This window comes from Anser anser, assembly GCF_964211835.1.
Source record: "Anser anser genome assembly, chromosome: 15".
In the NCBI taxonomy this organism is placed as follows: Eukaryota; Metazoa; Chordata; class Aves; order Anseriformes; family Anatidae; genus Anser; species Anser anser.
The window spans coordinates 1,481,509-1,506,238 of record NC_139736.1 but is presented as its reverse complement, the minus strand read 5'-3'; the positions used below and the strand labels follow the sequence as shown (position 1 = coordinate 1,506,238).

General features: G+C 53.2%; 1 protein-coding gene and 1 long non-coding RNA gene across 2 annotated transcripts in view; one reads left to right on the top strand and one right to left on the bottom strand.

Moving 5' to 3' along the window:
• PKD1 (polycystin 1, transient receptor potential channel interacting) overlaps window positions 1-24,730 on the bottom strand; it is an 88,723-nt gene that overhangs the window by 31,330 nt on the left and 32,663 nt on the right. Inside the window, exons 2-15 of the mRNA XM_083800147.1 lie at window positions 20,459-20,530; window positions 19,529-19,600; window positions 17,643-17,812; window positions 15,538-16,206; window positions 15,018-15,201; window positions 11,567-11,781; window positions 11,013-11,125; window positions 10,804-10,930; window positions 8,949-9,220; window positions 7,686-8,435; window positions 6,463-6,594; window positions 4,645-4,820; window positions 4,056-4,189; window positions 268-3,890 (exon numbers count right to left, since the gene is read on the bottom strand). Coding sequence (XP_083656273.1) covers window positions 268-3,890; window positions 4,056-4,189; window positions 4,645-4,820; window positions 6,463-6,594; window positions 7,686-8,435; window positions 8,949-9,220; window positions 10,804-10,930; window positions 11,013-11,125; window positions 11,567-11,781; window positions 15,018-15,201; window positions 15,538-16,206; window positions 17,643-17,812; window positions 19,529-19,600; window positions 20,459-20,530 — 6,709 coding nt within the window. The remainder of the gene's footprint in view (window positions 1-267; window positions 3,891-4,055; window positions 4,190-4,644; window positions 4,821-6,462; window positions 6,595-7,685; window positions 8,436-8,948; window positions 9,221-10,803; window positions 10,931-11,012; window positions 11,126-11,566; window positions 11,782-15,017; window positions 15,202-15,537; window positions 16,207-17,642; window positions 17,813-19,528; window positions 19,601-20,458; window positions 20,531-24,730) is intronic.
• LOC310882042 overlaps window positions 20,537-24,730 on the top strand; it is a 32,561-nt gene continuing 28,367 nt past the window's right edge. The window contains exon 1 of the long non-coding RNA XR_014572791.1: window positions 20,537-24,490. This is a non-coding gene — a long non-coding RNA (uncharacterized lncRNA). The remainder of the gene's footprint in view (window positions 24,491-24,730) is intronic.

Here is a 24,730-nt window from a genome sequence, read left to right as displayed (position 1 = left end):
ATGCTTCTGAAGCACGCAGGGGCAGTGCACAGCCCCGGACCGCAGCAGACTGCCTTGCACAGCTCCTCCCAAAACCTTTGTACCACCACGCTGAGCCGGGAATTGGGCAATCTTTGCAACCCTCCTTCCTGAGCAGCTTTGTTAAAGGTGCTGACAAAAGCTCCCCTTGTCACCATTTCACCCAGACCTTAATGCATATAGTGGAGCTGACGTGGAGCTGGAGCTCCCAAATTATCACCCTCTGTGACCGTGCAAAAATGCTCTTACCTTGGAGGAGAATGTACAAGACCACTGGTAAAACAGCGGAGTCTGTTCACCATCTTCCAAGTTCGGGTCGTAGGATTTCTCCCCGTCCAAGATTAAGTCCTGCGTGTTGGACCACACGCGGTATGAGCCCCCATCAATAATTGGGACCAGTTTACTTGGTATCATGGTCACGTTGGCAAAGATGCTTTTGGACAGTGGGGTATCTCCAAAGGAGACGATGAAGACGAAGCAGTAGTTCCCAACTTCCAGGGCAAGCTTTGGTATAACTAGCTGCGGCCTGTTCACATCAACGTTGGGCAGATGGATCCTGCTGGACTCGTCCAGGCTCAGGCAGCTGGGTGCCCGGTATATCTCCCACAGGTGCTCCGTCTGGTACTTGATGCACCCCCGCAGGTCAAGCTGTGCCTCTAGGTAGTTCCTCTGGGACCGCTTCATCACGACTTGAGGGGGCAAGGCCAGCTCCACCTCTGGCTCCTCACACTCCAGAACTCTGACAGTGACGGTGAGGCGGGCCGTGAGGAAGCTGATGAGATTGGTGGCGTTCACCTCCACCAGGTAATCCCCAGGGCTCAGGTAAGAATAGTTGGCCACTGCGACCCTGGTCATTTGAGTGGAAGAGCCGTCCCCAAAGGTCCACAGGAACTCCACGCCCCTGGCACTGGGCACCACCACGGCCTCAAACAGCGCTGTCCTGTTGACGAAGGCATTGGAGGCGGTGAGGGAGACGTGGACTATCGGGTCCTGGACCTGGATGGTTCTGGTGATATTGACACCTCCCAAGTCGTTGAAGGCACGGAGGTAAATCTCGAGCAGCCCCGCAGCTTCTGGAGTGTAGGAAACACTCTCTCCTGCCATGGTGACCACGGAGCGGCCCTGCTCTTTCCAGAGGGAGAACTGCCAGGAGAAGGACACGCGGGAGCCGCTCCCCACCTGGGCGCTGAAGCTCTTCTCCGTGCCCGTGGGTACGCCTCGCTCGCAGCAGTTCAGGAGCCTGACATCGCGGACGGCCTCCAGGACGGAGATGAGCACCTGGGCGTGCGCGATGCTGATTTGGTTCTGCACGGTCACGGTCACCAAATAATCACCGCTCTTGGTGAACTCATGCGTGTACTTGGACCCGTTGAGCACCACGGAGTAGTCCCCGCTTATGCTCACCAAGTAACTCACGGAGGTCCCCGACACCATCCTGATGACGAAGGTGACCTGTTCTCCTGGCTCTACCACCTTCTTGCTGGCAAGAACTTCCAGTCCTTGAATCCTGTCCAGCACAGAGATATTCCTGCTGGCCAGAGCCCAGCTGATGTCATTTGATGCATTCAGATAGACCGTATAAAGGCCCGCTGTGGGGAACGTGACTGCCACGGACTGGCCTGTCAACGTGCCGTTTGGCACCTCCCAAAGCCACGTCACTTCGGTCCCCTTCTGCAACTCCCCCTCAAAGACCACGGTGGAGCCCGATGAGACATACCTACAGTCCAGTTCCGCAGTGCCTATACTCAGGCCCTCTATGACCTCCTCCACACAGACATAAATTGTTGCATTGGTCGAATCCAGCTTGTTTTCTGCTCCAACGATGACCTCCATAGTTCCAGGGCTTTGGAAGGAGTGTATAATAAAGGGTTCGGATGTAACAGGAGAGAAGCCATCCTCCAGGTACCAAACATAGGTAATACCAGTGCCACTGGTTATGGTGGCACTTATGTTAACAGAGGCATTAATAGCAACTGGGTTGGGGAAGGCATAAGGCTTTAAAAGACCAAGGCTTTCGATGAATTCCAGTGTCTTGTTAGCGGTTGCACATCCCAGCATGTTAGTGGCTTTCAGATAGACAGTGTAGTTCCCAGCTTCTAGGATGTTCAAGGAGAAGGTTTTCCCAGTGAAGGTCTGCACAGCATGGCCATCTTTTTGGGCTACCCAGCTGTAAGAGATGTTTGTCCCCTCTCTCACCACTGCCTGCAGATGGAGTGTTTTGTTCGTTGGGAAGTAGATGTCCTCCACCAGGTCACTGCTAGCCACCTGCAGGCCTTCGATCTGTTCCAGGACGTAGACGTAGATGCTGTCCTGCAACGAGCTGATCTCGTTCTCTGCTGTCACAATGACATTGAACGTGCCCACGGAGCGGAAGGTGTAGGAAATTGTGGAGGAGCCTTGGATGGGAGTGCACCGGTCACAGAGGATCCAAGAGTAGCGGATGGCACTGCCAGCTACCAGCGTGGATACAAAGGTCACCGAGCCGTTCAATGGCACCACTGTCCTGCTGGCATTGATGGTAATCCCCTGAAGCCGCCGTTTCACTGTGACATCAATCCTGGTCTCATTAGAGCTCACGTCATTCCGGCCTGTCACACTAATTGTGTAGTGGCCTGTGTTGTTGTAGGAGTGGGTGGTGATTTGGCCAGGCTGGGTAGTGCCATCTCCGAAGTCCCAGAAGTAATTCACTTTGGTCCCATTCATGCTGGCAGAGAACAGGTAGATCTGGTTCAGCTCCAACACCCTCGTCCCGTTATATTCAATCTTTGCTACCCCAATGGGTTCCTGGACTTCCACAAATGCTGTGTCGTTATTGAAAGAGACATTGTTGGAGACAGTCACTGTCACCAGGAAGACCCCTGTGTTCTTGTAAGTGTAGGTGACTTCAGTCCCACTCGATCTCGTGGACTCATTGTTTCCAAAATCCCAGCGGTAGCGGTACTGGTAGGGGGGCATGGCGCTGACCTGGAAGCTGCTCTCCTCACCAAGCCTCACAAACTGCTTGGAAGGGAGAAGCGTGACATTGACTATCTCTGGCTCCACACAGACACTGGTGAAATAATGAGCCTTGTTAAACCTGCTCGAGAGGGTCAGCGAGAGGAGGAACGTCCCGCTCCGGGTGAAGTTGTGCATCACTACGGGGTCCCCGCTGACCGTGACGTTGGATGACCCATCTCCAAAGGTCCAATCGAAGATGTATTCCTCAGGATTCCCCGTCACATACGCAGTGAGCTGCACATCTGGATGCTCAAGGATGCAAGAAGTAGGGTCTATTTTGAGTACTTCCAGGACAAATATCCGGACAGGAACAGCTTGGGAGACAGAGTTCACAGGATTCAGAGCTGTCACGTTCACGGTGCAGTTGATGTCCTTTGTGTACACGTGTTCGACCACTGGCACCTGGCTCCTCAGCACCGTCCCGTCCCCCATATCAAATATCCAGGTGATACTGTCCCCTGTCTGCACCGAAGCATTAACAGTTACAGCTGCACCCAGCTCGGCTGCCTCATCTACAGAAACACGGAGCCCCGTTATCTCTTCAAACACCTGGTAACACTCCACTGTCTCCACACTGCTTATGGTGTTGTTCACTGACACGGTGATGTTGTAGACCCCTCTTCTGGAGTAGCTGTAGGTCACCGTAGGCTGGCTCACTGTCAACAGCGAGGACCCGTCCCCGAAGTCCCAGGTGTACCAGACACCGTAAGGAGACGGCAGTGCACTAGCTCTGAAGGTGACCGGACGGCTTACAACCAAAACATCTTCCTCTGCTTCCATCTTCACATCGATCAGGTAACTGTGGATGTGAACTGGGGCCAAGTGGGTGAGGTTCTCAAACTGGTTTGATACTTGAACCACCAGAGCGTATTCACCTGCAGAGGAAGAGAGCAGAAAAATTAGGCAAACTGCTAGAGACTTCCATTTCCTCCGGCAGTTTGCTCAAGAACGAGCAAGCCATTTTATTTGAAGACACCTTGTGACCCCCCCAACAAAAATGTCTGAGTCCCTTCGTCCACAGAGAACCAGCCCGAGCTTACCTGGGTGTTCATAGACGTGTGACACATTGTGCTCGATTACAACCTCATGGACGCTGGGATCAGGAACAAGGAAAGACTTGTTGTAGGGAGGTTTGAACTGGTATGTCTCCTGGACATCATCTCCAAAATCCCACCTGGAGAAATATACAGACCATGTTGCACTGTTCAACACAAGCCCCAAGCTCGGGTCTTTCAGAGGCAGGGATGTTTTTTTTTTTTGGAAAAAAAAAAAAAAAACACAGGAATTATAATGCCAAGTACCAATGCAGTAGCTGTGCCAATGCTGCATAACCGTGGCTGTAAGAGGAACACAGCACTGGTAAGAAGAGGGGGAACTAAACATTGAAGCAGCATTGCAAACCTTTAAAAGAAAAGTATTTTAGGTTTGAAGTACAGGTCCCAGCTAGTGTGACTGAATCACACTTCCAGGGATTAACTAGACAGCAGTTAACATGTCAAATCGGTGAGACAGCGGCTGAAGAATGGGACATTGGAAATCAACTGGCCCTGAGAAGAGTCCTAATGTAGGGAAGGCCGGTAAGTCATGCGCAGCAAAACCCTAAGTCCAGGCAACTTGCAAAGGACTCACAGGAACAGAGCGTCCACAGCTGAATCAACCTGAACTCTCGCTGTAAACTCCACGGTGCTGTTCTGCGGGAGGACCGGCAGGACGCCCAGCACAGTCAGGTTCTTCATCTTGTTCATCATCTCGACTGTGACGTTGTAGTTGACTGTAAAGTTACTGACGTGGTTGGAGGCGGTGAGCTGGGAAGGACAGTGGGACAAAGAACGCGTTTGGGATCACCGTGCTGTGCTGCCCTCTCCTCGGAGAGGGGCTTCACCACCGGGGAGAGATCGCCCCAGGCAGGCGGGCAGGGTAGGTCAGAGAAGAGCAGCCTGGGGGACAGGGAGGCAGAAGCAGTGGCCTGAATGGCACCGGAAAGCAGCATAAACTGGAAGGTTTATGGTTTTACCCACCTGGCACAGCCTCCTCTTACTGGACCCACCACACCTCCACCACTAAGCCCAAGGAAGGGCTGGTTCTGGCCAGCAAGAGGACAGAAAGGCTGCTCATCCCGAGGCTCCTCTGGCCCTGACCCTGCCAGCCATCCTTTTGCCTGCTCTGTGTGCCCCGTGCTCTGTTTCCAGCTGCTGAGCACAGGGACTTGCAGACACCGAGGGAGCAAGAACCACCCAGTCTCCCTGGGACAGCTGCAGGTGAGTGGCTCCAAGCACAGTGTGGGGATGGGGGGACTCCTAAACTCAACATGCCAAGTGCAGCCCCAGCACCCTGTGCTTGGTGGGTGCAGACAGTGAGAGCAAAGTTGGGCAGAGGAGGGGAAGGGACAGGCGAGAGACTGAAGGAGCATGACAGAAGTAGAGCAGGATCCGCAAGATTATCCAGGCATGTAACACTAATACCTAGTGATGAGGCATCTTGCCATCTCCTCACCTGCCGGAGAGCTGAGCTGCTGACAGAAGGGACCCTTCAAACCCAGCTGGGACCTCTCGCACCAGCAGATAAAAGTACCAGCAGATAAAAGTTTGTGCCTCTGCTTCTGTGGACCTGTTACACTGAGCCCAGACTAACGGCACCTTTTCAACTCCGTAAGTAAAAGCAACCCAAGCTTGCCAGCACGGTGCTGAACCCAGCAAGTTAGCATGAGCGTGCCCTCAGAGCTAGGGCTGGTGTCCCTTCAGGAAGCCAGCAATTACCCTGCAAATGTGTCAAGCAGCTTGGAGCCAGACCAAGACTGTGCATGGCAGTACATGGCATGAACCAGAAAGATGTCCTGGCCAGAGGTAAGCTCCTCTTCCAAAGCAGATTCCTCCCTCCTTCTTCTGGTGTCATGACAAAAATCACTGTTCCTGTCTGCACCAGTAGAAAGAGAACAGGACAGAGACCAGAAGAGCTTGTGGCAGAAGCTCTGTCCTGGCTACAGAAGTCTTACATTTGAATCCTGCCCCTGCCTGGTTCTAAATGCACATCTACTGCGTGCCAAGGCAGTGGGCAGCACCCTGCTGGGGGGTCACTGCCTCGTTCCTGCTGGGAGGGAGTAAGGACAGGTACCCCATGAAAAGAAAGTAGAACGTGGGGAAAAGGGAACACAAAGACGAGAAAGATGGAGAAGCCAGCAGGAGAGGAGGCCATAAGAAGAAACCGACTATGTGCATTTGCACGAGCAGCTCAGTGAGGAACAACAGATGAGCTCGTTAGGAGCCCAGTGAAAACCTCAACTCAGTGCGGCGCACAGCATAAGCCTGCACTGCTGGCAGCTCCTGAACGGGGCACGGTGTCTGCAGAAACCTCTGCTTTCTCCTCTCCCTGCTGCTTTTCCTGCTTAGTTTGCGGGATGAAATGGAAACCCAGGATTAAAATGGTATTATGGGAAAGGCCTTAGCTTACCGAAAGCTTGTACACAGCTGGGCTTTGGTAGATAACGTTGAAGACAACATTGTAAAAAGTGAAAGATGGCTTATCATCTACTGTCCAGCGGAAAGTCACATCTGACCCGGCTTCCATCACAGGGACGTAGCTCTGAAAGGCATGAGGACATTTTACACTAGGGCAAGGGAAAAGCATGCACAGTGCTTCCCAGGAGATCTCCAGATGACCTGGAGAAGAAGCAGAGCCAGACCGGGAGGCATCACGTATCAGTCAGACAGCACTCTCAGAGCACGACACAGGGCTGCAAGACCATCTGCAGCTGTGTCACTGACAGAGCACTGCACACCCCGACCCTAAAAACCAGCAGCAGAGCTGGGAGCAGAAGCCACACTGCCTGCTCCCACACCGTAATGCTCTGCTCTGGGCATCAGGTCTCCTCGCTGGCTGAAAACATTTCTGAAATCTTACAGAAACGACTCAGCTTCACCTACACCTGCAAACTCAGTCTCTGACTCTCATCCATGGACGCTGCCTGACCCAAAGGCTAACGTGGTTGCCTCACGCTGGACAGGGCAGGGTTTCTTCCTCCCTCCTACCATGCCTCCTGAGCAGACCGTGGCAGCTAGGGAGGGTGAGACCAGAAGGCACTGCAGGCACAGGGTTCTGCCACAAGCAGCCAGAAGCTGAACACAGCATTTCACAGATATCAACGGGCAGCTATTAAACAGGTTCCTACGCTCGGCTGTAGTTCTGGGGACAGCGGATTTGAGGGAAAAAAAAACAGACTGCAAACACCAGAGCAATCCAAGACTTTGATGGATGGGTGAAACATGCCTATAGCTTCAGCCGGCTGGTGTAAGGATTTAGTAGAGCAAATCAAAATGCCTAAAAGGATAACTACCTTAACAAGTCAAAAGGAGGTAATCACTGGCCTCTGATAATACATCAATTTTCTGAGCGATCCCCTGGGCAAATGCAAAGCCGGTATGCCCCTCACACTACGTGCTGCCTTACCTGAGGGAATTAAAGTGAGCACACAGCTGAGCTGCCTTCCTGCCAGCGAGCAGCAGGGGGTTTTGCCACATGCACGTCCCAGCAGCAACGCTGACTGCATGGCCCACGAGCCAGCGCTTAGCAGCAAGCAGCGCTGTGCCCTGACCCCCAGTCCTCCTCTTGTCAAACCCACGCCGTCAGCAGTAAAGGCTAAAAATCATTAATTAGCAGCAGCAGCAGCCACTCACCACGCGTGTATTCAGCAGGACTCTGCTCTCAGGGTCAGGAGTGGCCCTCAGCCCGCGGATGGGCTCCTCCACTTTCACTACGACGGTGATGTTCTGGGAGCTGACGGCGTTCTCCGCCACGAGCACGTGGCTGCTGGCCCCCTCCCTGAGCCCGCTCAGGCTGAGCACGGCAAACCAGGTGTCGTTGGTCTCCCTGGCGCAGTCGGAAGTCAGCAGAGCCACAGCCGCGGGGCAGCTCCCTTCGAAGGGGACGGTGTGGTTGTCGCCCAGCCAGCGGGCTGTGGCGTTGGCGCCCGAGGAGAGCTTGACCAGCAGGGCAGTGTGGTTGGACGGCACGTACACCTTGCCTCCCTGGGGGGCCGGGTGGACAACGCGCAGGCCCGACACCCGGGAGGCGACCCAGAAAGTGCAAGAGAGGTTGGCGCTGAAGGGCCCGTTGTCCACGCTGGCTCTGACCGTGTAGTGCCCCGGCTGCTCCAGCCCCGTGTTGTGGGGGCTGATCACCGGGACCCGCTGCTCCTCGGCGTAGCGGACTCGGAGAGAGCAAACTGTGTTGTTGATCCAGGTGGCGCCGGCGGAGCTGGCAGACGGCCCGAGTGCCCAACCTGAAGAGTTTGTGCTGAAGAAGTTGGTTCTGTAAGGGGACGTGGGGCTTGGCTGGCACTGGAGGAACGAGCCCAAGCCTGCGCTGTGCTGGATACTGAAGACATCCTTGGCCCTGACAAAAATATCTTCTTTTCTGAATGTGACCTGCAGAGAGAGGGAACATTTTTGGATTGATGCATCAAGTTGAGAGCACTCAGCACCCAACTCCTGCCTGGGCAAAACAGCTGGATTTACTGCCAAAGGGAAACCCACAGAAAAGCCGCAGATCCAAACGCTGCGTGGGGAAATATTTCACCACTCTGCTCTCCTTGGCCACTTTAAACCAAAAATGTCATGTGCTAACAAGGAACTCAGCTCTATGCTCTATCTGCACTTGCTAAGTGCAATGGGAATAGCAGAGAGGCTGCACGGTGTTTTAACTGACTGCACTAGGTCGTTACTGCAGGGAGCCACAGCCTGCAGAGAAGAAAACAGACAGTGGTGGCATGAGCCCTGTGCCAGGCCTGCCAAGTATTCCGTGTGATTCTGGGCAAATCGCTTCATCTGAATGGACTTCAGCTTCTCCATCTGCAAACTGGGAACAATTCTTACTTTACCCAAAGCACCCAGAGACACCCGCCCACCCAGCCACGAGGCGCAGCAGTAATAAACACTGACCAGATAGGGGGAGGAAGGGCCAGCTGGTACTGTGAAGAGAAACTCCTTGGTGAGCTGATAGCTGGGCTGGCTCTCATTGTGCTGAAGGGACGCGGGGCTGCTGGCAAGAGAACTGTTGGTGCACTCTGTCGCATTGCAGCAGTTGTTTGCCAATGAGCACAAATCAGTCAAATGACACCACTGGAAGCCAGGAGGACATTCAAGTAGAGTCCAGTTCCCATCATCCTGAGAAGTACGGAATGGTTCTGTAGCATTTTGTCCCTCCTGGTAATCTGGAAGAGGTGAAAGAGGAAGCAAAGATTAGTGTTCTAACAGGCAACTCTTAGTGCACTTCTACATTGCTCCAAATTCACCATATTTTTTCCCACTGTGACTGATGATGACTCCAGTCTTAGTAAAAGCTGCAACTGCAATGCATCCTGGTGCTACGTAAGTAAAAAGTGTCCTGTTTTAGTGGAAAATTTCACAAAGGCAGGAAGATTGTTAAAAACAAAGTCAGTCTCTTTTCCAGTGAGAATGCGCCAATTTGCAATCTAAGAGAGATCTATGTTCAAGCGAAAGCTGTTCCAAGCAAAAGCAGAGCTGGCTTTGACACTGAAAACACATTAAGTACCTTTTCTTAAGTTAATGTTTCCATGTTAAAGTATCAGATTTTCAGTGTCAAAAAATATCCTTTCGTAATCAGCCAAATATATGGCTATAGCAAAGAATTGCCTGCAAAATTAATTGTTGTCAAACTGTGAGTATCGAGCTGTTGTACAAGCAGTAAAGGGCTTTCTGGATCATCTCATCCATCAGGAACAAACGGGCTCAAGAAAATCCTCTTCCTCATTAACCTGCAGGGCCAGATGGACCAGAACACGTTCCATTAGACATGTCATGTCTTCCTAAAGTGTAAAAGTATAACTCAGAAGATTAATTCCCTTCTACGTGTGTTCCATACGCTCTCATCATTCCTCGGGCACGGAGACAGGTCACAAAGCTGTAAGAAACTGCTTGGGGTTCTTGTGGGGAAGAAGCATCATTCCTAAGTGGCAGCTGCTGGTCAGCTTAAACTAAACAGAGAAACACAAGACCCTATAACTACCAGCTCTGCATTTGATGTCGAATTTGAATGTTCCGCTTCAAGTCAGAGCTGGCGGACAGACGTGCCTGGAACCATCCTCACACGCAGGTCCAGGAGAGGCCTGTTCACTAAGCAGGGATAACCACAGGCATAACTGGCAACACCCTGGGGTCTCTGAATAAGACAAGTGCTTCTTTGTTTTAGGACTTCTGCCACAAAAGCAATGGGAGAGGAGACATTCTCAGCACTGCAGTCAGCTGAGTTTGTCCCTTTGTACCGTCCCTGTTAGAGCTGTCAGCCCAGACTCCAGTCCCCATTGCTAACCCACCACATCCACATTGCCACAGCTGATGAAGAGCCGTTATTTAGTTGCTCAGCTGTTCTCTGGTCACTGCTTTTCCAGGACCACCGCTCCACCCAGAAATCTCTCCTCTGGCTGTGCTGGTTGGCTCCAACAGGACCGTTTTTATCCTGCCTTTGATCCATGCAGTTGCGGCTCTGCCCCTTTCTAAGCTGTCAGGCCAATGTAAAATTCATCCACTTGGTTTGTCCCTCTACTCATTTCCCCAGGACACCTACTTCTTAAAGGCAACCTCAGGCTGTCCAGCTACACCTGCAGATTTTGCACTTGAGTCTCCATAAAGCATAGAACCAAATCTCTGAGTTTTTAAGGCTTCAAAGCAGAAGCTTTGAAGCCAGAGGGCCACAAGAAAGCCACTCACACTCAGTTTGACATGGCCCTCGTGGCATCAGCCCTAACAACAGCCGAAGTGTTGAGAGATGTCTCACCTTCTCCATCTATTGGTCTGTGCACCTGGAACCTCACTTGAACGGGCTGATGCAGGTCTTGTGTCACAAACTCCAGGGCAGTCAAATACCCCTCATGCCTGAACGCCAGCTCAGGGAACACCATCACCTGCAAAACACAGCAAGGCTCTCACCTACCCGTGTCTTCTTGGACCATCTCTGCAGCAATAGGATAAGAAAACTCTCCTTACCTCCCCAGTTTGCAACGGAGCTGACAGCACATCTTCTGTCACGTTTTTCAAAGCCACGTGTGTCTCAAACACAGGGTTTCCCACAAGGAAGTTTTCGGCATTTAAGAGAACTCCTGTTTACAAAGCAAGTATTTGGACAAATGAGGCTCACGTAACAATCTCCAAGGCCCCATAGTATATATATATATATATATATTCCTATACAGTACCCCAACATCTCACAAACTACAAGATGGCACAGAAAGAAGTCATGACAGCAGCGCCACAGCCCCACACGCAGGCAGCAGCACTGACTGCTCAGATAATGGGGAGAAGCTCTTTCCAAAGCTCCACATCAGAGCTTCACTTCTCTCTTTACTTCTATAGATGGCAAAGATAGGAGTGGGCCAAATTCCTTGCAACAGGAATGTTGTGGTTGCTGACAGTGCCACTTGGTAAGGGGGCAATGGTCTGGACAGCCCCCTCCATGCAGCCCTATTTTTCCCTGGCACACACCACCAGGACACCTGCCTGCCTCAGATGTCAGCTGAGAGCAGGAGGAAAGCAGAGCCCACCTGTTGGCTTGTACTCGCACACGTAGCTGTGCTTGGCCATGCACAGGTCTGTGTTACACTGCCCGGTTGGGCCCATCCGGACACAGTGATCAGCGTTTGATGGATGGGGTTCTCCTGGCAGCCAGTTCTGACAGCTCTCCAGATTAAATCCTTCGCCTCTTTGCTGTGCTCCAGTGCTTGCAAAATCATTGAATCCAATCCAGACATCAAGGCTCCTTCAAAAAAAAAAAAAAAAAGAAGAAGAAGAAGAAGGGGGGGGGTGGATTTCAGGAAATTATGAGTATTAGAAAGATCTGGGACAGATGCCATCTATGGTTCTCTATGAAAATAATAATCTTAACAACAACAGCTCCATCCGGGTGTAAGAAGACGCATGTAAAGGAACCTTTCAGTTACGAAAGGATTCCAGAATCCATTCTGCCACTAACACTTATTGTTCTAACAGCAGCTCCTTCCTGGTGCACCATTCTGCTGTCCACCAGCTGCTCAGGCCCCTGCACTACTGGCTGCAGAAAGCCACCCGCCCTCTGGTGTAGAGGGGACAGCAGAGCCCAAAGGATCTGACAGAGCCAGCAAACCAACGGCACACTGCAAGGGAGGGAGAAGGAGCTCATGGGGATGGCTGCAGCAGGCGGTTCAGCAGGTTGACTGCAACCTCAGGCCTCTCCTAGCAGAGCAGTTTGTTAGAGCAGCCTGCCTGCGTCGCCGTTTAAATGACCTTCACAGATACTTTTTTTTACTGAGTCATGACTTGAGGGGAATTTTACGGTCATACAAAACTGTCTGAAAAAAAAAGATGCAACTTTTAGAAAGCTTTCGTTTGGTTTCTGGGGACCTGTGGAATTTGCCATTGGTTGATTCTCCACTGCAAGTGGAATCGGCACCAGGGCAGGATTAAAGCTCAGATGGTGCCAGTTATGGGAGCTCCTGTTCAGCTCCCGTTCAGCTCTGATGCAGCTGCTGGAAGATAATAAACTCCTCAGTCACCACCGAAAGGCAGCAAACACAGCGGGGGGCAACGCACAGCAGCAGCGGCCAAAGCACTGCAGGAAGAAGAGCCCCACATGCAAGAGAAACCGCCAGGACCGTTTTAGGAAGATGACACGGCCCTTCCACATTTGGAAACTGGATGAATCCCAGCAGAGATCCTGGTGGAAAGTGCTGAATGGTCTTTCATAGCCACAAACAGCCTCGACGACTGTTTCTAATCGCACCCAGCAGAAAGCGAGGCGTTTGTTCCACATTAACTTCTGGGGGGAAGAGCCTCACCGCACACCCTTCGAACCCCCCGCTTTTTCTCCCCAGCCCCTCCTGCTGTGGCCTTGCCCTCTGCTGCAGCACGCTGGCAGCCCGGTCCAGCTGCCGTGCACCGAGCAGACAGGGGAGGTAACTGGTGTCTCTCCACCGCTGGGCTCACGACAGATGGAATGATTAATGAGGTCATGCTGAAAAACGACGACGAAAATAACTGTTCTGTGAATCAGTCGTTTTCACTGCAAATAAGATTAAAAAATAAATAGCCGCTCCGCTCTGCTCCCGAACCACTGGCAGGGGATTAGGGAGAATGGGTAGGAAACCGCCTGTTTGCTGCCATCAGTAAAACCCGATCGAGTTTTTCCTCTTCTAATTCCAGCTATGATCTAACTTCAAGTCATCAGAAAAAAAAAAAAAAAAGAGAGAAAGGAAAAGGCTGGATGGATTGCTTCCCACCCCTGCCCCACTGCTAGGCCCATAACCTTGCAGAGAGCAATGAGTGGGCTCCAGATACTTCATCTGAGGCAAGGGGAGGGTGTCCCTCCACCTCCGAGGAAGGAAAGAGCTGCCTTCCTTGGGGCAGCAGGAGCAGAACAAAGTCTGAGGAGGCCTGAAAGGGAAGAGGGACTCTTTGCACTGCATCAGAGGAAAAGGGGGTCCCCTGGAAGGGGTGTGGGCTCTGAGGAGGAGAGGGCACTGGTTCAGTGCGCATTGCTCCTGGGGAGGTCATCAAATGATAGGAGCGAAGGAGAGAAAAGAGCAGTCCTTGCTGCTACGTGCTCTAATGGAAAACAGATTTCAGCTTCTGTCATTTTCCCACAAGAAACTATGGAAGCTGCATGTTCCAAAAACCTGCGGCTTGCTTGATTTGTCTTTTATCACCAGGGAAATCGCATCCTGGAACTGTCTCATTCATGTTTATCTGAATGGATTAATAAAATAAAGAGATTAAATAAAGGGGGCTGGGGAGGAGAACAATGTGGGGCAGCAGCTGGGAAACAGCTTGGGCGGCTCACTCTAATCCGAGGTCTCATGATTTCCTTGCACTGCAGTCCATCAAAAGCCTTGCACGCAATGCCTGAAAAATCAGCACACCAAGTGACCAGCTCCTAACCCACGGCAAGGGGCAGACTCCTCTTCCCCAGGGCAGGGACCACATCTGTAACCTCAGGATAAAGCCTAATGTGAAGGGAACGAGGCAAGGACACACGTTTGGGGAGACGGGCTGCCAGGCCTCAAGCAGGTCTGTTCAAAACCTACGTCACATGCAGTTGTTCCCTCTGCACGTGCTTTCTGGGCCACGTTTATTAACACGGTATCTGCAACATCCTCACCTGGGAGTGCTGACAAGAGCTGTCAGGCCCCCACAGCTCCCCTGCTCGTGTTCCTTCCCCCATGCCGGCTGGGTGCAGAGAGGGCACTTGGAGAGGCCACGTAACCCCAGGCTGACGCTCCAGCGATGCCTGTTTACAGAGCCCGAGTGCTGAGGTGGAACAGATGTTCCCGGAGCCTGACGCTCAGAGGAGCGCTGCTCCTTCTCGGGACACAAAAGCAGAGGGGATGTGGCCTGGGCTGCAGGCTGCAGCCGTGTGTCCAGGATGTGGGATTCCTAGCTGAGAGGCAGGATTACAGCGCTGGCTTGTGCTGTGCTGGAGCAGCTGCTGGACGTCCCGGTGTCCCGCACTGGACAATCCAGCTGTAGCTCTGCTGATGGGGGGAGCTGCTTCTAAGGTCACCTTCCGGCCCTGCCTAGCAGCCAAACACCTCCTGGCCACCAGCACCTGACCCCCTTCGCTGCCTGCAGACTGTGCTGGACCCAGTGGACGTCTCTGACCCAGTTCAGAGGCAGCCACAGGCACAAACACAGGCACAAGATGCCCACCAGCCGCAATCCCACAAATGCCAGTTCTGATTTCCAGTCTTTCTGACTCTACTTCCCTCTACAGCCTCTGCAGAAACAAGCCAAGTACAGCAAGGCTCGAGCTCTGCTTATTCCTCCTCCTTGCTCAGCAGCCTCACACCCAGCTTCTCCCCGTGCCGTATCACCCTCAGCTCGGACCCATGCATCCCACCAGACCGACTGGCTGCAGAGGGCTGCCCGCTGCCGGGCTCTTCCCCCCAGACACCCCTGCAGATGTAACCCCAGAAGCACAACATCCCTCCCCAGGAAATCTTAACCCTTACCCTCCCCGCTTACCTGATGACGTGAGCGACCAGGAAGCCCTGGATCTCAGGGCTGCTGACAAAGGCCAGCTCTCCGTTGCCGTGCTCCTGGCAGTGCTGCTGCGCCTCCAGCCACTCGGCCTTCTCCACCACCAGCCGGTAGCAGTGGTTGTTGCCCGGAAAAACCAAGCCGTCGGGGGGACACATGGGGTGAACCGCTGCGAGAGGCAGAAGAACACAGGCATGATGCCCTTCCTATGGGATCACACACCCCAACCCAACCTGGGGCACAAGGCAGCAGGAGTGTCCTGCCCGTCCTGATGCCAGCAAATCCCATTCACTGCTCAGCTGCTCTCTGTGCGGTCCTGTTCGTGGCCCAGCACAGGGCAAAGCACTGCTTGGTCAGCCCAGGTAAAGCACACAGGGGTGCCAGGAGTACCTATGGACTCACCCCTTACTCCTCATTAGGAAGGAGTGGCAAGGGTAGCCTCAGGACCCAGAGCCACCCCCTCCCTTGCTCAGCACCCTCAGGCCTCCCAGCCAGCCCCGCTTACCTCTGCCCAGCTCTCCAGCCTCTGCCGTGATACCGTACAACACCGTGAGGCCACTGCCGCCCCTGTTACGGATCCGTATGTCCAGACTCTCGTTGGTCTTGATCAAGGAAGGGCACTGCAGTTCTAACTTCTGGGGCGAAGCCACCACCTCAACTTCTGCCTGCACGTATGTGAACCTGGTGCCCACAAAGAGGGTGGCGGTGACATTGTACTGCCCAGGTAAGGCGTACCTGTGGACAACTGCATTTCCAGTGGTGTTGAGAACCTCTGTCTGGTCCCCAAAATCCCACTGTAAAGTGCTGACGGCAATGGGAATACTGACGTTGAAGAGCACGGCCTGGTGTAGGCCATACCGGGGCTGGAGTCCTGTGAAAGACACAGACAGCTGAGCCTCGAAGGGAAAGTGGACGAGCGATGGGCCACTGCAGGCCTGCCCAGGCAAATGCTCAGTGCAAAACAGCAAACAACTGGAGGAAGAGTTCGGTTCATGGGCAGAACCACACAAACACTGCCCCTGGGTGCTGAAACCTCCGTATTCCTGGCCTTCGGCGTAACAGAGGGCACTGCAGGTCTCCTCGGTGAGGTTCCCGGGGAGAGCAGACGTGAAGAGGATGACCAGTTCAGCATCACCTGTGTGGTTGCTTGTCAGGCACGTTATATATTGAGCTCCTGGGGGGAGAACAGAAGATCCTCTTACAAACTGACACTGTGAAGCCATGGCTTGATGAAACTCCAAGAGACACCACCCCACACCCCGGTGAGTGGGCTGCTTCTACTCCAACCGCTTCCTTTTTGAGTCTTGCCTGGCAGTCTTCAATCCCTCAGCAATGACTTCCATCTCTTTCTACTAACTAATGCCAACAGAAATAAAGCCACTTCCACAGATTTATGGAGCAGGAATGCACAATAACAGGGGTCATTGGAGAGCCTGACGGTGCCACAGGACACGGAGCCGCTCACAGTCTGACCCTGAAAGGAGGCCCAAGGAGCAGCCCCCAGGTAGGGCCGGGAGAAAAGGCTGTCCCTCGGTAGCACCGTGGCTGGGCTGGTGCAGTTTCACATCCAGCCACAAGCCTGTAACCAAACACAGCTGGGCAGAGGGGCACACTGGGGCACAGGGGAATTGCCACAGGACTCTCCCCGAGGCCCACACTGGGGGTGCGCAGACATTGCAGCCACCTTCAGCCCTGGGGACAGCCGAGAGCTTCCCACCCGCCTGCAGACAAAACGTGGTGCTAGAGAAGAGGACAGTGTCACACAGCCTGTACCCGGGAGGTGCAGAAGGATGCATTCACAGACGTCCGTGTCTCACCCGCGGGGCTTTGCTCCCCCCCCAGCCGCTTGCAGAGGCCCTGCCCCAGGCACACGGTGCTCAGCCGCAGCCCAGCTGGGGCCGCCTGCCTCCCGTCCAGCTCTGCCCACGCAGCCGAGCCGGGGCTGCCTGCGTGTTTCTGCTGGTTGCTACAACATTCCCCCAAACATCTCAACGGCGCTGGCCTCGCGTGATCTTCCCATATCCAACCCATCCAACCGTCCGGCCTTCTCCACGGCCTTCCTGCAAACGCCGGGCCACTTTTCTGAAGAAAAGTCCCCCTGAGGAGGGCCATGCGTGGGAACTACCTTGTTTTTAACACCAGCCTGGCTGTGCTCCTTAGCTCCCTGCTGGCCAGTAACAGCTACCAGCAGCTGGCAGGCTCTCCCCAGCCTATCCCCTTTTTACACTGAACTGCCCCAGAAAACATCACCTGCAAAGATTCAGCTTGGCACGTCCTCCAGTCCCACCAACTCCAATGATATTTCACAGCTTAGAGTCAGATTGTTAAATGCACGAGAGAACGAAATCCTCCAGCCAGAGACGGGGCTAGCACCACCTGAGGGCTGCTTGAAGCTGGGTCTGTAATGAGTTTGCTGATCCCAGCCGTGGTGTGACCGACTATCCTTAATGCATCAAGGTACAGACAATTGTTACCATTATGTGCTTAATTAGGTTAGAACTAGGGACTTGAGGCATACGGAGGTCTAGCTGGGATCACCAGCTCCCCTCGGGCCCACCGTTTCCACGGGTTTAGTCACCTCGCCCACCACAGCCCGCCGTGCCTCCTTACCACAAGTAGTGTTGACGAATGAAACGTTGAAGAGAGAAAGGTTTGCCACCGCAGGAGGCTGGGCACATCTCGTATCTGATGCCTGGAGAACCGTCACTTTTCTGTCTTCCACCCAGCGGGGCAACCAGGAAAGTTTGCAGTCACAAAAAAATGGATTCCAACTTAAGTTTCTGTAACAGGAGATCAGAGAAAAGTTGTGCATTAACTTGACAACGGGAAGCATGTGCTAAGTGTTAATTACAGCAATGTGCAGATCCCTCACTGTTCCCATCTGCGCAACTCCAGCGAAATGCTTCAGAAAGAACTGCTTAGGGGAGTTAATGAATAGGGAATCAAGCAATAATTAACATGATTTTTCTAGAGGCTAGAATTAGGCAAGTACTCCAAGTACTTTTTTCACTCTACAAATAATTGTTGCAATTAGAAGCAAATTACAGACACAGTCTTATATTTAAAATAGTCTGCCATCTAACAGCCATTGGATGTAATGGCAGCCTCAGCAGCTAAGGGAGACTATTTACAGCTCCATTAAAAAATAGCTAAGAGAATAAAATTGATCTGTCAAAAAAGAAATGCAAAGTCAATGATAATCTTTCCATGTGGCAGTTTAATGAAAAGATGGAAACTTTAATTGCAGCTAAGCTTGATCCAAATTACAGCCTTTGGCATTCAGCTGCGAACAGGACAGAGATGGAAAGATGTTTGTTTAGCTGACGCCAGCTGGGCTGGGCTGCCGCAGGGGCTGAACCCAGGATTTTTATACTGAAAGCACCACTTTGCAGGCCAGCCTCAGCAGGGACAGGCTCACTTGGACACAGCATGGATCCCTTCTGTCTTTTCAGTGCCATTTGCAAGTAAAAATGCAGAGCTGAAAATGCTCTTTGTGTCTTAGTCTTCATGGAGAGTGCATAGCTGAGCTTTTTTCTTGCTTGCTGAGAGCGATTGCACAGGGTTAATCCCTGGGGTCGTGCAGATACAGAAACACCATTCTGTGCTGTGATTTCGTGTACCCCTTCTGGAACTGTGTGGCGTTCCCTGGCATCACGTCACGTATCAGCACGGATTTTAATTACTTCAGTTAAAAAGCATTATAAGGGTAAGAACCTGAATCACTTAGGGAGAACTTCTCCAAGTGTCTTCAAGCGACTTTGACAGCTGTGTGGCAGCTTTTCATTAGGTCCCCGGTCCCAGTGTGTGACCACACAACCAGGAACAGCGAGCAGGGCCTGGAGCACGGCCAGAAACCGTGACACCTCCGGCAGAGCTGGTGTGGGAGAGAAGCAGAGAGGCCAAGAGGGCAGCAGCAGAGTCTGGAGGTATCCAGGAGACAGAAGCAAAGTCTGGGAGGAGGTTAGGCTTGAAGGGTACCGAGAGGACCCAGGAGCAGGACACAGCCTGAGGAAGAAATTGGAGAGAGTCCAAAAAGGAGCTGCAGAGACTGCAGGAGGGCGAGGAAGCAGCAGTTGGAGAGAGGAGAAGTAACATCAGGGAGGCCTGGTAATGAGAAGGTGGCAGTCAGCGTATCCACTCCTCATCCCTTCACGGCAGAGGAGCAGCCAAGCAGATTTAGGCTCCCTCCACCAGCTCCGTGTTTCCTAAGGTTCACAAGTTTTCAAAATGTCACAGAGAAAGACGAGGCTTGCACTGTCAAAACCTCACCAAGGGAGCAGCTGGCAAGCAGGCAGAGCTGCAGGGGTTAATGGGGACGGAGGGCTTCAGTTCCCCCCTTAACACAAATAGCAAAGAGTGTGCCACCACTCGTGGCGGAGCAGTTCGTAGCCCTGATCTCCCCAGGACAGTGCTGCCTCCCACCCCCAGGAAAGGGAAGGGCTGTTTCAAGGGCAGGTCTCAGTAAAGAGCCGGGGAAACAAAGAGAATGAACTTACATTTCACTTAAATTAAATAAATTATCAAATATTCCATCTTCTAATGTAGAAATCTTGTTGTGGCTTATATCTCTGTAAAAAATGAAAAGGGAAGTTCAGCAATCATTCATCATACTGGTAACAACTTCCTTGCCAACACACAGGATCAACCTCTCTTCCAAGCCCTGCTTAGTGACTGGCTACCCTCTGACCACCCCTGGTCTCAAAAGCTACTTACATATGATAGCAAAATTTTCTGTGAGAAACTACGTCACAGAATGACAGAGTGTTTCGGGTTGGAAGTGACTTCTGGAGGTCATCTAGTCCAAAGCCCTGCTCAAGCAAGGCCACCTGGAGAGGACTGCCCAGGACCATACCCAGGTGGCTTTTAAGCATCTCCAAGGAGAGAGACTCCACAACCTCTCGGGGCAGCCCGTTCAGTGAGTTTGCGAACGGTCTCCCCCCTTCTCCTGGCCCACAAGGAGTCTGCACAGTTTTGGTGAAATGAGACATGGCAGGGTGTTGGGAGCAGTGGACACGCAGGCAGGCCTTTGTTCCACCAACGCTGGGCTCCTCAAAGGACCCTTGTATTCAGTACCCAATTCCCTCCAAGGTAAGTGGGATTTGAACACCGCAGCTTTATCCTCATTTTCTGTTTTGCAACCCATCTTGTGACAAATGTAGCTTGCTCTCCCGCCCCGATCCCCCCTCCACCTGGCAGTGCAGCCTGCCCGCCCCTGCCTGACTCCCAACGCCAGTGAGCGATCGGTCGTTCCCGGGACTGTGCAGCTCAACGCCCCGAGGAACGAGACCACGGACGCACGCAGCTGGGGCCCAGCAGCTGAGGTCGAGCGAGAACCAGGCTGACTCGTGCAGCACAAGCGTGTGCGTGGTACCAGCTGAGGGCCGCGCTGGTAGCGGGACGGCTGGAAGGGCGCCGCGGGTACTTACAGTTTTGCCAGAGAAGTCAGGCTTCTGAACGTCTGAACATCTAAAACACTGATCTCGTTACTGGAAAGATCCCTAGAGAAAGAAAACACAGCTTTCAGCTTTTGTTCAACTTTTTGTCATTCCTCCATCACTGGAGCTTAGAAGAGCCTCGCTCCAAACTCGGTCCAGGCTGCAGGCAGAAAGGTTTCGGTGTGCTAGCAGGGAACGGTTCTCCCAGCCAAGGAAAACACCTCTCCCAGCTATACAGCATCTGCTGCTCACAGCTTTGTATGAAGTGTACATAAAGATTAGGACTATCATTATATGCATACCATTCTACAGCATATCTAGAGCAATTACAGACATGACTAACGTACTACTAAATTTGAGGTATCCTTCAAAAAATTATGCAAGTCTAACATATGTTCAAAGAAATAATTAAGAAAGAGTTTAGGCTAAAATAGTAATTAACTTACAGAAGAAAAATTTGGAGGAACTTTCAAGTCTATCCCTAATGCCAAAGAACAGGTAATTAATTACACAACTGATGCATTCAGCTTTAAAGATCTTTTTGTCCCTTTTTGAAAAAGCGTACAAGAAATGAAGGAGCAAAGAATATTTCCTGTTTAAAATCAGGCTAGACTTTCCCTATAAAACAAACACCGTTTAGAAAATCTTTAATCACTCTCTGTAACACTAATAGCCTTCAACTCATCCAAAGAAAAATTGTTTTTGTCCTCCTATTCAGCTCTCTGTTTTCACCTCACGTCCTCTCTTTCAATTTTAAAATGTCACTCAGCTAGAAGTGAAAGTTTCGCTGATTGCTCCCTGCTCGTTCCCAATAAACTTCACTCTTCGGTTTCAGATGAATCCCCGTTGGCCAAAACCTTCTTTTAGCAGCACCAAAATACTTATTCCGAGCCCTTGCAATGGTTATTCTCCTTCCAGGATTTCTGGCAGCGCTGCAGGGAGGCGGACAGGTCTGGAGGCGCTGCCCAGCTCCCCGCAGCTGTAGGCACGCTGCACCGACAGAGACATCCTCCGACCCTGCTCCCTCCTCACCTTTATCCCGAGCACCTCTTGTAACTTCTCCTCACTGTCTCACTTCTTATTTTTACCCTCTCGTGGATTAATTCTTGATTTTGATATTTAAACTTAATTTATCTGAATGAAGAGAATTACGCCAAATTGGCAGACAAACTACTTATGATTCCAGGAAACTATGGGGATAAGTAACAAGGATGGATGTCTCTTTAAAAGGTTTGAGTTTATTTTTCCCAATTTTGCTGTCCAGGAGTTCTCTGCCAAGCTGAGAGTGGATTCAGAAGAGTTCACCAGCAACACCACTAAAGAAGGCCAAGAAATGTGCAAAATAAAAGATCAACAAACACACTTAAAAAAAAAAAAAAAGCTCGCAAATGTGTCAGCCAGCCAGGCAGCCTACGGCGGGAGGGCCACGCCAGCAGGACTGCGCTGCAGAAGCACGGTGTACCTGTCAGGTAAGCAAGGGCCGAGCTTTAACAGCAAGAGCATTTCTCTGCTCCTCTGGGAAACTGGAAAATTATCCAGTTAATTTTTAGGCAGCACCTCGAGCCCCAGACAGAAGGAAATGGCGTTCCAGCTCCGACGTCTCTCGTGCCCTGGCCTTTTTGCTCCTTGCCCAGACAAGAGAAACCTCCAGAACAAACCGTCCTGCTGTTACAAAATCGGGGCTTTGGCGTCTCAAAGAGCCCCTTGGCGACGTCGGCTGGCTGCACGGAGAGCGTGCGCAGGGCAGGGCCAAGCCCTCGGCACCACCGATGGCGCTGGGGACCATGTGGCGGCCGGGGATGCCGGCCCCAGGCCCCGGCTGCCCCCACGCTGCCCCTGCTGCAGGAGGAGCCCCCGGGCAGGGCCGCTGACACCAGCCCCGGCGAACAGGGAAGATGCGAGCAGGGGCAGCAGGTCCCAGCTCAGCGCTGCGTTTACACGGCTCGCGGACTGACACTAGATGTCACTGCGCGCTGAGCAGCGCAGAGGGGAAGAGATCCTGCACCGTTAGGTACAGGCCGGAGCCTAATTCCTTCGCTATTTTCTACCCTCGCCATCACGATTTGATGAAGAATCAGCAGAAGGCCTCCCAGCTTTCCGCCTCCCCAGAGCCCCCCGGTGAGGAGCCCCGAAGGGGAGCAGAGCCCCGCTGGTGGCCCCGGGCGAGAGGCCGGGAGCGGCGGCGGTGCCAGCGCCTGCCACCTCCAGCCGCCTGGCTCAGCTCGGCTCCCGCTGCTCCCCCCCCAACTTGTATGGAAAATAATATTACGCCTTCCTGGCATGGGAAAGATGGCTGCGAACCAAAGTAGGTTGCAGAAAAAAAAAAAAAAAACAGGCAGGAAAGAACTACCGACCAATAAAACCCCCGGCACAGGCTGCGGGACGGAGCTCAGCCCCGGTGCCACAAACTGCCACGACTGTGTTTTCCCAGCCCACTGCCAGGCTGGAGGAAATTCGGAGCAGGTTCAAGGCAGAGCCGAAGCCAGCAGCAAACAAAGCTCCCCATTGAAATGCGCAGCACATGCAGACTGCCGCTCTCCCCCACGAGAAGAAAGAAAAACTTGGTTCAGTTGTGCCGGGGGTGGCACTGAGAACGCGCTGTGGTGCCTGGAGAGAGGGCAGCTGTGGGCCGGCCACAACTCCTTGATCCCACCTCAGTTTCCACACCTGCAAAGCGGAGCTGTGTGCTGCCAAAGGAGGCAGGGAGAGCTTGGCCCACCCCTCTGCAGAACCTGGGAGAGGCACCAAAAGCCACCGACGACTTCGGTACAGAACAAGAACTGTGTGAAGGATGCCCTGCGGGGAGAGCTCCCTGCGCCGCTCCCCAGACACCCCAGAAAACGCAGCCACATTTAACTTACATAGCGAGCAAGGGAAGTTTTGAGAAAACTTCTTCTGGAAGTAGAATCGGTCATGTGGGGAAGGCGAAGCTGCGGAGACGCGAACATTTGGTAACGAGGGCGTCTGCCCGAACCTTGGGAGCCTGGAGCTCCTTCCCAGCTCCGCTACCAATTCCTGCGCGAGGCTGGGCGAGCCCCTGAACCTCTCTGGAGCCGCGTGTGCCGCAGGGAGGGCGGCAGGGCTAGCGGCAGGGCTAACGGCAGGGCTAACGGCAGGGCTAGCGGCAGGGCTAGCAGCAGCCCGTCCCACGGACGGAGTGTGAGCAAACATCAGCCACAGACACCGCCACAGACATCTCCTGGACAGGGCCCATCACTTCTGGGGGCACAAATCACACACAGCCCTCGCGTGCCCTAGAGCAGCCGCCGGCAGGGACGAGCAGCAGCGCTGGGAGCCCCCAGCCGGGCCACTGGCGCTGCGGCAGGCGGGGGGCGGCCGGGGAACAGCGGCTCCACGTCCCCGCGGCAGCCCCGGGCAGCCGGGGTGTTTATTTCTGCAGCGCTGCGGTGGACGGGCTTTTTTTGGTGCACTGCTGTTTTTTTCTTCTTAATTCCACAGAACATATAATGTCGAGCAGAGTATAGCACGCCTCCGCCTGCCAAGCCTGATGTCATGCTCTCATTATGTCATTTGTGGGCCCGCTCACTTCACAAAAAAAAAGGGAGGGAAGGGAAGGGAAGGGGGGCAGTGCTGGCTTGTGCCTTCCCCAGCCCTTTTGGTGCGTGGAGCCCCGCCAGAACAGTAATGGGAAAAGCATCCGCAGACAGGGAGAAGCGTCTGTGCAGAGGGGAGCCTGCGTGCAGGCGGGGGGAGAGCTGCAGCGACTCATTAGCAAAGGAGCTCCAGGCCTGTGAGCCGCAGCAGAGCTGACTGCTGGAGGCAGTGGAGCTCCAGAGGTGCCAGGGAAAGGAGGCAGCTTGGGCATGTTCCTGTTTCCACCCAGAGCCTGCACAGGAGCCTCTGCAGTGTCTGTAAAGGGGCTTACACCAGAGCAGGAGGGATAAAGCATTCTGCCTCCAGCACACCAGGTGTCCACGCACCCCCATCTTGCAATCACAGCAAAAGCTTTTCTTTCTCCCAGCCCATCTTCCCCAGCTGGCCTGGCACTGCAGGATGCACGAGGTGAGTAAACGAAGCCTCTGCAGCACCCTTTGGGGAGAATCGCTTTTTTGCTGTGGGTGTGCAAGGCTGAGCAATCCCCAGCAGCCTCCCTCCACCAGCCAGACTTCCCTGAGCCAGGACAGCCCCCACAGAAAGGGGTTTGCCTCGTGTTTGTGTGACCGAAGTGAAAGTCATGGGACAGGGCCGGGCCCCATTTTGGTCCAAAGACAGAGTTTTAGCAGCTGGAGCAGCTACACAGAC